The sequence below is a fragment of the Cinclus cinclus genome, chromosome 1, assembly GCF_963662255.1.
Source record: "Cinclus cinclus chromosome 1, bCinCin1.1, whole genome shotgun sequence".
Lineage (NCBI taxonomy): Eukaryota > Metazoa > Chordata > Aves > Passeriformes > Cinclidae > Cinclus > Cinclus cinclus.
The window spans coordinates 18,138,425-18,152,119 of record NC_085046.1 but is presented as its reverse complement, the minus strand read 5'-3'; the positions used below and the strand labels follow the sequence as shown (position 1 = coordinate 18,152,119).

At 40.0% G+C, this 13,695-nt stretch overlaps 1 protein-coding gene across 4 annotated transcripts in view; it reads left to right on the top strand.

Moving 5' to 3' along the window:
- Nucleotides 1–230: 230 nt before the first annotated feature.
- MLLT10 (MLLT10 histone lysine methyltransferase DOT1L cofactor) overlaps nucleotides 231–13,695 on the top strand; it is a 124,791-nt gene continuing 111,326 nt past the window's right edge. For 3 of the 4 annotated variants that reach the window (XM_062507428.1, XM_062507420.1, XM_062507412.1), the window contains exons 1-2: nucleotides 231–580; nucleotides 4,153–4,232. In XM_062507428.1, the coding sequence (XP_062363412.1) occupies nucleotides 412–580; nucleotides 4,153–4,232 (249 nt within the window). In that variant the 5' untranslated portion in view covers nucleotides 231–411. Of the gene's footprint in view, nucleotides 581–4,152; nucleotides 4,233–13,695 lie in introns of those variants that run through there. The other variant, XM_062507438.1, reaches the window with a different exon arrangement.

Below are 13,695 nucleotides of genomic sequence, written 5' to 3'. Positions count from 1 at the left end.
GGAGGGGGCGGCGGGGGGCGGAGGGGGCGCGCGCTCGGGGCGCCGCGGCGGCGCTCACGTTCCGCGGGCGGCGCGCGAACCCTCGCGAGGAGGCCCCGGGCCGAGGCCTGCCCGCCTCGCGGGCGCGCGCGCAGTGCGCCTGCGCGCCGGCGCCGCCGCCGTGCCCGCCCGCGGAGCCGCGTCCGCCTCGGGAGCCGCCGCGGCCCGACCGACACAGCCTGGCCGGTTGGTCGGGCGGGGGCGAGACGAGGCGCTCGGCCGGCGGTCATGGGTCCCGAAGCGCTGCCGCGGCGGCGGTGGCGGCGGCTGCGGCTGAGTGACTGAGGGGAGACCCCGCCGGGGAAGGGGGCAGGCGGAGGGCGAGGCGCGTGTGGCGTGCGCGGTGTTGACGACGGTGTTTTTAACCCTTAGATGGTCTCCAGCGAGCCGCTGCTGCTGCCGGTGTCACTGGAGGGCGAGTTCTCCAGTAGCATGAAGGAGATGATCGGCGGCTGCTGCGTGTGCTCCGACGAGCGGGGCTGGGCCGAGAACCCGCTCGTCTATTGCGATGGGCACGGCTGCAATGTCGCAGTGCATCAAGGTGAGCGGGCAGGCGAGGGCAGCGCACCCGCTCCGGCCTCCAGCCTCCCCACTTCCTTCTTGGTGCTCCCTGTCTTCTTCCCCTGGGCCTGCTTCCTTCTCCTCCCCACCCCCCGGCCGTTTTCCCCCCTTTTTTTCACCTCCCCCTCCCAGCTCCTTCTTTTTACCCATGAAGCCCGTTTCCCTGTTTCTAAGGCCACGTGCTTTCTGGTTTGACTTGCTCTGTCATCTTCTCTCCTTCCCGTCTGTCTGTCTTTTCCCTCACATGAGACTTAGTATGTATGTTTTCCTGCATTATGGCTGTGAGAAAGGAAGAACTCCCCTTTCCAGTTTTTTTCCCCTTTCCTCTTCTCGTGCATGTTTTCTGTGTCTGTGCTTTCCAGTCTGCCTTTGCACCCTGTTAACAACCTCAGCTGAGCGTTTCAAAGACTCTGAAAATTGCTTTCTGTCTTGGCAGAACTTGTTACTATACTCTATTCTGGTAGTTATTGCTATTGTTATGTTATTTATTTGAGGGGCAGCCGGGAGACAAGGAGGATTTAGGGTTGGAAGAGAGGAGTGTGTAGCAAAGACAGCTGTCATGTGATTTCTATCTCTGCCTGCCTTTCCTTGAATGTCATTTGGCTTATGTTCCCTGGTAGATGAAGAGACTTCCTGTTGTGGTTCTGCAGGGGGAGGGTGCTGTTTGGAATGGCTGATGCTGGATTTGTTTGGCTTAGTGGAGGCTGGTTGGTTGGTTTCCAGCTCAGTTCAGGAGCTGGCATGTTCCCTCTGTGTGATTGTTTTGTTTCTGTCAGTGGGTTGACCCTTCGTGTGAGAGCAGAGGAAGAAACAATTCTGCTGCTTACATTGTGAGGAAGGAAGTCATCATAACTTTTCCTTTATAGTTGCAGAAGTAAGGAATTAGATGGCAGTTTTTCTGTACCAACTCTTGAGCAGTCATGTGAACTCAGTCACTGGCTTTTTGGCTACTTACAGGTGGTGGACAACTTGGAGGAGACAGAAAATCCTAAATCCAATTCATTAATCTGAATGCCCAGTGCATGTGAAATTGCTCCTAATGTGTGTCTCATGCTTGGTCTTAAAGTGCGCTCATGTCATATAGTAGTTGATTGTTCCAAATATATGCTCCCTTGTAAGTTGACGAATTGTGAGAAATAGTGATGATTTAAGGAGGGATACAAAATAATTAAGTTATTTTTGTTAACATTGGATTGAACATAGAGGGGAGCTGACAGGACCTCTGAAATTAATCTGGTTTTCAATTGGTTTTCTGTCGTCTTAAGAGCTGAGTAATGTTAATCAGTAGGTTGTCTGCTTTTGTGGAGTCTTAGGATCATGAAGAAGAACTCTAAAATGTGAATACTTCTAGAAGTCATACCTGAAACGGCTATTCCTTTTGCATTCTCTTGGACATTTTCCTTTGTATCTAGAACCTTGCTGATATTTTTTCAGTGAAAGAATTGGATGATAGCAGCAGTTGGAGCTGAAATAGCAGGAACAAAAGTCAGTTATAGAAAGTATTCCTAGTGTAGAGCAACACACTTCAGCAGGTACAAGAAAATGAACTTTTTAAAAGTCATGTGCAGTTGGAATCTGTCAGGAAGTATGCAGAGTGCTGCTTGGTATTAATGCAGAAGCTGTTAAGAGAGATCTTAAACGAAGAACTCTGTGTTTTGATTTACTGTAGCATTTATGCTTTACATTTTGTGTTTGATATGTCATGTGAACTAAGGTGGTAGAGGAGGCATGTCCACTCTTTTTGGGGACTTTCTGTAGTAAATGTAGCTGTATTTGAAGTGCGAACAGCAGTATTATCCATAAAACTTCATTAACTGCTTTGTTTTGTTATTATAATTATTCTTAGTTCAGAGCAAACTTAAGTTGTGAAGTCATTGGCAAGTTGTGAAGGACGAGATCTCTTCATGTGTTTAAAGAAGCTTTGCACAGTAGTGGAAGCATAAACAGAACTCTGTAAATGGTATCATGGTGTATCAGAGCACAAACCTGTGATGGACTCTTCTAGGCTCTAGGACTGCTCTGTTACCCTGGCAGATGTAGAAGTGCTTCACTTCAACTTTGGTCTTAGCCAAACTCCTGTTGCCTTTGGATCTACTTGACAACCCTGTCTCTGAGTTGCATTTTATACTTGTTTCCTATTCTGCACTGTCACTTGCTACCCTACGTGGATGATCCTTCTTAATATCTAAAGAGAAATTCAAAGTCCCCCCACCATCTGTGGTTAATATAGCTGCAATGAAAATGAGATTTTTTTTTTCTCATGTTAAAAAATTGTATTATACAGTAGAAAGGGCTTATCAGAATAATTTGGAGTGTAGGTACTTGAATAAAGTATTTGAAAATCTGACAGCTGATCTTAATATGACTACATGGACATATTTAATAGGAAATTATTTCATTGACTTTCCTTCATGGAAATGAAAGTGTATTAGCCAGATGTTTTTATGTCACTGTTGCATTACTATTTTTCATCTCCAAGCTATCACAAAATCAATATATTTGTACAGTATAACTAGAAATTACTAATTTAACCTCAACTTTCTTCATAACTTTCTATTAATCATATTTTTTCTACTTACACACTTAAATCTGATTTTTGTATTTAAGTAACATAGGATTGTTGGGAATTGAGTCTGACTTATCTTTAATACTTTGTGTTTATCTTTGAGCAAAATGTTTGGCTTTTTGGTTATTTGTTATTTGCTACACCCATACAAATATTAGAGTATACTCACAGCACTTGTGTTCTTGTATATTCACTCCCTCTATAGTTTTTAAGGTTGCTTTATGTGTGCATTTCAAGCATGAGCAATACTGCCAAATTGCTGAACTCTTTTTTTTTTTTTTCTGTGGAATTTCATAACAAACTCTTGGGGTTGATTTTATATACTGCAAAAATATAGACGATTGTCTTGCTGATAAATCTGCATGTCTGAAAATCTCTTTCCTAAGGATTTATGTTGTAGCCTTGCTGAAGTTGCAACTAATCCAAGTCCTGATGCTCAATTCAGTTTGTATTGACAGCTCTGTCATTTTTCTGGGGCAAAAAAGCAAACTTTGTTCAGTTCACTATGGATTTTCTGCTTAAGACCAGTTAATTTACTGATACGACTAAGAAAACTGGATAGTAAGGGTATGAATAAATGTCTTGGGAGGAACTCGGGTTTGTTAGTTACTTTCGGTTTTCTCTTAAAAAAGACCTCATAATAACAAGCATCTATCATTTATAGTGAAGTGTCTCACCTGTTTTGCAGGTAAATAAATAGCAAAACAGGTCACATATGAAACATTGCTGCTTTTGAGTGCTTATGTTACTTTTCAGGCTAATGTGTTCTATTTTCATTTAGCAAATTCTGCATAATTTTTAAAATCTAAGCTTGTATTTAATTTCTTTTACTTCTATGATAGGATTTCATGTGCAATGTATAGATGTCAGTTTCTTGATAATTAAAATTATGTGAGATCAACTGACAGTAAGCTTCTTTTAGAACATATTATTAGTGTTGTAGTACTATTTATGTTTGCTGAATTGTTTTGTCTTGTTCGAAACAGCTTGCTATGGAATTGTTCAAGTACCCACTGGACCATGGTTTTGCAGAAAGTGTGAATCTCAGGAAAGAGCAGCCAGAGTGGTATGTGTTTTGTTTATTAAGTAATGCTAGTTGTAATCCTTGTGTGGATAATATTTACCCAGGTTACAGTAATAACAGAAGAGAGCTTTACTTTCTGTTGTAATTCATCTAAATGCTGTTCAGAAAGACCATTTTTCTTCTTATTTTTTACAGTGGAAATATGTAACTGTCTTTGAAGTATTCTGACAGTGTAAGGGTGTGGGTTTTTTATTTTAGGTAGTGGGTTTTTTCTTAGTTTCTGTGTTTGTTTGTTTTTATGCTTTTTTTTTTTTTCGTCCATGGTGTAGGTTTTTGGTTGATTTTGTCAGTTTAACAATTACATAGTTAGGTACAGGAAGTAAATAAAATCTGTGTTTAATTTTCTTTTACAGCAACCTTAAGTTGCCAGTTAAAAGCTTCAGTCTAGGAACACTCCCAATAAGTAGTATTGTTAATTTCAAAAACTAATGCTTACTTGGAGTGTGATACTTAGAATTGAAGAGGTATTTTCTTTCTGTTTTTCTAATTGTTTTATAGTAGGTATTGGGAATTCAGATAATGCTTTTTTTAACATGGTTATGTGAGGTTTTGTTTTGCTCAGACTTGTATGTTTGTCAGATGAAACTGGATGACGTCAGGCCTTTTATGAAAAAGAGAATCCTGTTTCTCCCTACTTGGCACTTCCTAATTTGTTTTCCAGCAAAAGATAAACTGAGAGGTGTGAGAATATTACAAAGAGTGAGCTATTCTTTTGCCTCTGAAAAAAATTCCATTGGAAGAGAAGGTGGTGCAGCCATCTTAGAGCAGTGTGTAAACTGTTTGTAACTACCATATCTAAAAACAAATGAGGAGTCGGAGACCAAATTTTCAGTTACTGTCAGTGACTATCAGTGTGTTTACATGACCTGTTTGCTGCACCTATTTCCTTCTCTAATATAAAGTGCTGTAGAAATGGTGGCAAGACTTACTGTTGAATTAATTTTTGGCACTGATCTAAAGAATCTCTTTCCTCTGCTTTTTTTCCACTTTTTGCCATTAACGTGTTCATAATGCCCAGAGTAGTTGGGTCTTAGTTCTTCCAAAGCAGACCTGTTGGTGGGAGCAAGAAGGGATTGGTTTTTGTATGCTATTCAAGTATTTGTCAATAGAAAATCAAAACCCTTTCTAAAGAAAGGCTGTTTCTTTTCCTGGGAGACCATCAGCTGTGTAAAGTTTTTAGAGTAGTATTTTTTAATGTTGCTGAATTTGATACGTACAGGTTGATTGCAAAGTTAAAAATACAGAGGAGAGAGAGAGAGACAGCTGGAAAGACAAGAGGATTTTCCAAGAGTATGATAGGGAATCCTTGTGGTTTGGGATATAGTTAATTCTGTCTTTAGTGACACAATGAGTGAAAGAGAACTGTCCAGAGTTCTACAATAAACAGTGTCTCACTTCATTATGATAGTTTCTTGGGTTTACCAGTAGAACAGCTTTGGTAGACTACTTGGCTGTTTGAAGTGAAAAAGGAATAGTAATAACTGAATTGTCTGCCTAGTGTATTCTGTTATTGTTTCCACCAAACAGTGTCTGTGTAGTTCAAGATGTTGATTACTGATTTTGTTTTGAAAAAAGAAATCCCATTTGTAATGTAGTGTAGGTTTAAGTGGTTCTCGGGTGAAACCGATTGCATGTGGGGTGTAACAGCTGAAGTTTTAACAACTCTTTGTATGTTAGTGAGTTAGAAACATGATGGCTGTATCTTGAAGTGTCTTGGAGCAGTTCTTGACATTGAGAAGCTAAACTCAAGCCCTGACCTCCATATGGAAACTGGAGCTTTACAGTAAGCAGTTTACCAGACCCAGAAGTTTTAACACACTTGCTTATGAAAGCAGACATCCTTATCATCACTGTATGAGACTGAAGCTTAGTTTTTCTCTTGGCCTTTTTGCCTACAAACTAAACCAGAATTCAGTTAACCAAATTGCATTGACTATGCTTCTGCTTACTTTTACTCTTTAAAAAGACCTCAGTATTGTGCTCAAGGCTTATTTTTCCATGCTGATGCTGTGTTGTGTGTTTTTGGGGTACCTTTCTTGGTTGTTTTTCTTTTTTAAGTTTCATTTGCTGAGCAAATTAATTCTGACAAACAACTGCAGTTAATTGCTTACACAAAAGTTAGTCTCGCTTTAAGAGTGAAAAGAAATGGGCTAACTCATGAGCACATGATGCAAGTTGGTGGGTCACCAGAGAAGTTCACTTAACAGCAGACTAGGACAGGTGGCTTCCCTTGTACTATCAAGTGTTATGCACTGGTGTGTGCTGTGTTCCCTTTCTTTTGTGTGCTGCCTCTAGGCTGGTACATACGGGGTGGGAGCCAAAGTGGTGGCTGGTTGACTTCTGTGTTTTTGTTGGTGAGCTGGGAGCCAGTGTCTTGGCTGCTGAATGGTCAGTTACTAGTTGGAAAGCACTGTTCCATGCTGGACAAGTCACACGGAATTTTGGTTCCAGCAGGGTCATGTTTTTGTCTGTGAGAGAAAGTGTGACTTTTCATAAACCGGAACTGTTTGGATAATGGATATGTTGAGGTGGCTGGCCATTATTTGTCTTACTTTTTAATCGTGCTTATGTAGTACATAACTGAAGATTGTAATCCCAATATGCACTTTTTACATCACTGTGTAAGTTTGTAACTATTGCTTGAAAAATCGTAGTTTTGTCTAAATCAGCTCATTTCTCTTAGCTGATGTACGGTGAGCTTGAAATTGAAGTTTCTTCAAGATGGGTTGTGACTGCTCTCAGATCTGCCTGCATCAACACCAGCTGTTGTAACCCTGCATAGTGGGCCCTTTTGGTGTCTTCAGATGTGTCTGAACTTCGGAATCAAAAAGCAGAGCAAATACATACTGGTGTAGAAAAAAGTAATTCTGAGGTTTTTGTGAGGTTGTATATATATATGGACTACTACATAAGGGACTTTGGGTCCTGGCTTAAGAAATTGGATGGTGCATGTGTGTTGTCCAAGGGCTGATAGTTCTGGTACCCAAAGAAAGACTGGAGAACTAAGTATAGGATTTGTAGCACAACTGTTGTTCAAAAAGACTTTTTTCCCCCCTCATAATCCTATTATGTGTCCTTGATGATCTAAGAATAAATATAGTGTATGTAGGGTAAAAAGAGACAATGTGTTTATGGTTTACTACAAGCTACTGCTCTTCGTACTAATCATGAAGGAGCATCAGTAATCTGTGTGATAGAGTTCAGGTGGGAGTTCACCATTTGTACAGGTAGCTTGGTCAGGCTTTTTAGCTATGTGTAGGTCCTGTTCTTGTGAATCCAGCTTGATTCAGAGAGACCAGGAGATCTCTGTACTGAACTTAAGTGTTAAGAATTCCAGGAAGTTTTACTCTGTCAAAGTGTAGCTCAGATGCTAAATGTGAGGTCGGATTGCTTGCATTGCAGGTGAATTACTGCTGTTGATCTTTTTCACTGGAATATGAATATTGTAGCCTGTCCTTGCATCTGGAAGAATCAGTTTGGACTTGGTACGAGTTACTCTAATGTCATAATAACAGTAGTATTTTTTTTGCTTGGCATTTCTGTTTGGTTTTTTGTTTGGTGGGGTGGCTTAGGAAGTTAAATGCAGCCATGATCCAGAGCTGAGTCAGCACATCTGTGTGACACTACAGCTTGTCTAATAAGCCACCTGGATTTTAGTCCTGGCTAATATGCTTGCTGAGAGGGCTGTGACTCCCTGTGGAGCTAGCCACCTAAGACTTGAGATAGCATCCATCTGTATCTCAGCTCAGTCTGGCATAACTGGAGTCTCTGTGCTTGCACATGCGTTTTTTGGAACTTGGTGTGGAGACAAAAGGACTGTCATTGCAGAGTAAGTTTTGACCATACAGTACTCAGTACTTAAGGGTTCAGAGCAGTAGAAATGCAGCTGTACTGTTTACCCAGTTCAGGTATGCGGTGTGCTCATAGTGGTAGGTTCCTGCTGGTTGTCCTATGAGACCTGTGCTATGCCTGCATCTGCTGCACAGATGATCCAGAGTCTGAACACTTGAATTTTTTTTGAAAAAATCATTAATATAACAAGAGTTGGAGCTCTCTCCAAATTCTGTTTTTAAAAAATGTTTCATCGCATTTCATCTATAAACTTTTTTTGTAGAGTCGCTCATAAGAATTTTTTGATGTATCCATATTTTTATACCTCACCCCCAGCATTTATGTAGTATAAAATAAGCAAAGGTACAGTATTACTTGCCTTTTGCCTAAACAGAAAGAGGCAAAGAAGGAGGAACTAGGAATGCAGCCTTTCAATATGCAGACATGTTTGTGGTCAGAGCTCTGATACCTCTGGCTCAAAAGGCTGCCTGCAGGGGAGTGGGATCTGTACTTATTAACAACTGTATCTGTAAACTAGAATGAATGTTGATAAATATAGTCACAATACAGGTGAACTAAACTTTAATTTAGAAGAAGAAAACTTGCTGGGTTTTTTTTTTTTTCTTCAATTTGAATACTGTCCATCAATAAGGATTAATAAATATACTGTGAAGTCTCTTTGAAGATATCCCTTGTAATAATTATTAAAAAATGTTAAAATGAATGTTTCCTTAATGTGTATCCATATTTTTTCCTTAAAGGATATTTCATGTAAGAATATTACTGCAGCTACTTTAAGAATATTGTAACAAACATTACTAGAAGAACTGCTTTAGTTTTGAGTGCACTACAGAAAAGAAGTCTTTGTGCTTTTGTTATTTGTCTCTTATTTATGAATGACTGTGCAGTCTACAAGGCATTGAATATTAGTTTGTAGCTGGATATCTTGAATAAAAAGTCTGCCTAAGGATACTTAGAGAGAACATACTGTATTGGGTTTGTGTCACAAGGTTTTGTTAATAAAGGGGCAACAGGAAAGATTTCCCTGAGAAGCTGCCAGAAACATCCCCTGTGTGTGCCGGAGCCAAGACAGACCTGCTGCTGGCCAAGGCTGAGCCTATCAGCAGCTGTGGCAGTGCCCCTGAGATAACGTATTTAAGAACAGATAAAAAACCCTGCTGTACAGAAACTGCAGCTGGAGAGAGGAGTGAGAATGTGTGAGAGAAACAACTCTGTAGACACCAAGGTCGGTGAAGAAGGCGGGGGGGAGGAGGTGCTCCAGGTGCTGGAGTGGAGATTCCCTTGCAGCTGGTGGTGAAGACTGTGGGAAGGCAGGCTGTCCCCCTACAGTCCATGGAAGCCAACCAGGGAGCAGAAACCCACTTGCAGCCTGTGGAGGACCCCGTGCTGGTGCAGGTAGATGTGCTGTGACCCCATGGGAAGCCCATGCTGGAACAGACTCCTGCAGGACTTGTGTAGAGAGAGGCCCATGCTGGAGCAGGTTTGCTGGCAGGACTTGGGACCTATGGGGATTCTGTAGTGGAGCAGTGTTCCTATGGGACTGCTCCCCATGGAAGGGGGGGCATGCTGGAGCAGTTTGTGGAGAACTGGAGCCTGTTAGAAAGACTTAGGTTGGAGAAGTTGGTAGAGGGCTGTCATGGGAGGGACCCCATGCTGGAGCAGGGGAAGAGTGTGAGGATTTCTGCCACTGAGAAGGAAGAAGAAACAGCATGTGATGAATTTACCACAGCCCCCATTCCCCTGTGCTGTTGGGTGAGAGGAGGTGGTGGAAGTGGGGAGTGAAGTTGATCCTGGGAAAAACTGTGGGGTGGGAAGAAGGTATTTTAAGATTCAGTTTTTATTTTCTCATTGTCCTACTCTGACTTGCTTGGTAATAAATGAATTTCTCTCCAAATTGAATTTGCTTTACCTCTGATGGTGAGTGATCTCTCCCTGTCTTTTTGTTGACCTAGTACCATTTTCTTCAGTTTCTGTCCCCTGTCCAGCTGAGGAAGGGAGTGACAGAGAGTGTTGGTGGGCACCTAATATCCAGCCAGATTCAACTCACCATGGTGTGTCTTGGTGCCACAGATGGGGCATAAGGAAGTCAGGATAAAGAAAGTTTGGGGAGGTGGCAGCCAAAACTTGGACTGGACAGAATTAGAGAGAAAAGTGAAATGATTGTGGAGTCTTCTTGTTGTTCTGATTTTGGTGAAGGTGAAAATTGTTACTTTGAAATGCTGTTGATTGAGTGATGTGTGTTTCTTGTCCCTTACATAGATAGGTGAGTGTTGTTTGCTTTGCATTTCATGAGTATGAGAAAATATTTTTTCCTGTGTGCATTTTGTTGGTGTATCTAGTGAATACAGACCTGAAACCTTATTGTACTGCAACTCAAAAATGACAGAATTGCTTATCATTGCAGTGTCTGGTCTTCAAGGTTAGGAGTACAAGAAGTGCAGTATAGTTTCTGTGTACTTCCCCGACGTATCAAAGTGGGAGTATTAATACCATTTCTGACTGTGCTTCCTTCATGCTTTTTTTTTCTTCCTTTTTTTTTTTTTGTATGCTGCATTTCCCTCTGCTTGTGTGTGTACTTGTTACTTGGTTTGTAAACACACAGATGAATTCATAAACTTATCTCAAGCACTTTGCTGCAGCAGAGAAAAGGTCTGCTACTTTAAAGTTTTGTTTAGCTGCAGTTTACTGAAATGTATGCCTAATTTATGCAGTAGTTTATAGTTACATTATACAAATTACGGTTACATGGAGTATTCAGGCTTTAAAACAGTGTTACATGACTCAAGTACTACTCGTTCAAAAACTTTTAAACATAGATTTCAATATAACAGATACTTCAGTAAATAGTTGGAAGGTTCTTTGGCAAAATTACTTACCAAAGTGAGGCTAGAACAAAATATTTTCCCTTACAGGAATTGCATAATCCTTATGTGGAAATGTTTTATGACTGTTTGTTTCATTGTATTCATTGGCAGATGTCTCTAAAGTAAACAAGGAGTTCTTCAACTTGGGAGAAGCCTTGCTTAGAATTGATGTTAACATTTTATAGCTAGGAATTTTCAGCATAAAGCTGTGGTATGTTGCAGAAGAACATTGAAATTAACCATTGCATACTGTATTTTCATGTAGATTGAATTGGGTCAGTCACGTACTTTCAGTCTGATAAAAAATATGTTGGTGTTTGCTTGGAAATGCAGGCAAATGTGGTAGGCATTTCTTACAGCCTTCTGGTGCTTTATGTTGAAGATCAGTGTATGAATCTTAAACTTAATGTATGCTTATAATTTGGATTCTTGCAACATCTAGCAGGGCTTGCTAGTCTTCAGTATATGGTAGGAGAGTTTATGGTTTTGGACTTCCAAAGTTTGAGTAGCCAGATCATGATACACCTTGCATGTCATCACTGTGTTACATTGTACTCTACATTATCTCACCTCCTGTTACCTTACAGACACTGAGTGAAAGTGTGACTAAATGTCACCTGTAGTACTTACTGAGTGGATGGTCTTGGAAGAATGCTGTTGAGTGCCTCCAATCTTCTTGTCATAGTCTACAGATTTATTATCTGTAGTAGATGTTTTTGACAGAACTAACTGAATCTGCATATATTTTTATCTGATGCCTTGATAAAAAGAACTAGGTCAAGTTTCTTTAATTTATCCAGATATAAACCCCAAAATGCTTCAGGTAGTCAGTTTGTTTTTCTTCTACCTGTCAACTGTCTGCTTTAAAAAAAAAAAAAAAATCTTTCCTTCTCCTGGGACAGATGACTGAATAGAGACGGGGCAGAGATTTGGCAAATTTGTCAGCATCGAGAAATGGTTATTTTAAGATGAAGATGACTTAATTTCTTAAGTTGTCAAGTTGCAGAACATAGCACTTTGGAAGAGAAGTACTGACAGCATGCATTCGATTGCTCGGTTAGTGATTTCAGCCAACTGGGGATTCTTTCATGTGGCAAAAGATACTTTGATTCCTGGTGGTTCTTCATTGTGGTTTATGAGCAAAACATTGCAACTTTGTCTTTTTTTGGATATTTGAAAAATTGTGTAGTTAGCTCCTTGCTGACTTTTGCTTCAAATCCTGGCATGGTTTTAAGCTGTCATTTAGATCAAAATAGTTAAGGTGGGTATTTTGTGAGTTTATAAGGTTTATATAGTGTCTGAAGATACCATAGGTGTAGAACTGATAGGTGTATATAGGTGTATATTGATAAGGTATATTGCTATCCCACTGAAGTTTAGAAATTGATTAATAAGGAAGTGTGGATTTGGTTTTGTAGATAGAAGTCTCTTCCTTGGCTGGGCCATGTGTTCTAACACAGCTAATCCTTTTTGCTGTATTGAGCTGGGGAAAAATGAACTTTTGACTTTTGAGTTAAAAACTTTGGCAAGTATTACAAAGCATGGATGTTAAAATAGAAAGAAACTGTAATGGGAATTTTCATAGTACCTAGTTGGTTTTGAAGAAAAAGCATGAAAAAAATCAGTAAAATATTGAAGTAAAAACGTTTGGTATGAATAGATAGCAGAAGTTTGGTGTAAGTAGATACTCAGTAATTTTCAGGTCTTTCTGGAGGCTTCAAGGGTTGAGATGGTTGATCTTCCCTGGTTAGTCTTTGTACGTTGTCAGTGATCTTGCTTCATTGAAGATGGCTTGAATCAGGGAGTAGGAAGATGAGATGTCACTGCATTCTGAGGGCTGGGGGTTGCCAGCAGATGTAGATGTGGTCAGTCTGGTGCATATCCTGTTGCTGGGTCTGTTCTTGTGCTGTCTGTAACTTCACATCTATTGATAGAATTTATGCAAAGATTTCAGTTTCCAGATAAAAATGTCTTGGCAGCAGTGTAGTGGCTTGCACTGCTCTGCAAATTGTCTGTGGGTTTTTCTTTTTGTACTCTGGTCTTGGAAAAACTGTTCCTTTGTAGGCTCTAAGATACTTGTTTTTCTGCAGATAGCCTCTGATTAGCTGAATTTGAGTTAGGTTTTCTATTAACTGTAATCTAGCTGTCTGTGATTCTTAATTTTAATTAACACACTTTCATTGAAGTATCTTCAGAATATGCTGTCTCCTCAGACAGAGCTGTGTTTACATTGGTTGTTCATTACCATATTTTTCTGAACTTAACACAAATTAATCACCGAAATTACCCCAAATTTTTCCAGGTTTATTATGGGGGAAGGGAGAATTTTTCCTGTCTTCAGTGTTTTCATTTCAGTGTACATGTGTTGTATTTTTACTTTTTTTTTTCCTGTTGAAGAAAACACTAGGGTAAAAATAATGTGGAAAGTATAAAAGAAAATTAGAAAATACAGGATTCTTTCCCCTAGAGAAAATGAAATACTAATTTCAGGTCCTTTAGGGGAGAAGGAAAATAAATAACAAGAATGTTTTGAGCTTAGAAGATAATTTTTCATTGGAGGAAGTGAATAAACTTCAAGTAATTATATATGGGTTGGATGATGTATGTACAATATCGACATAACTGAAACTCTAGATGTGATTTTTAATAAACTTTGTGTTCAGAATGTTTTTCTAAATAGTCTTTTTTTCTTAGAATATTTACATTTTTGACAGCAATAGGTATGTGTC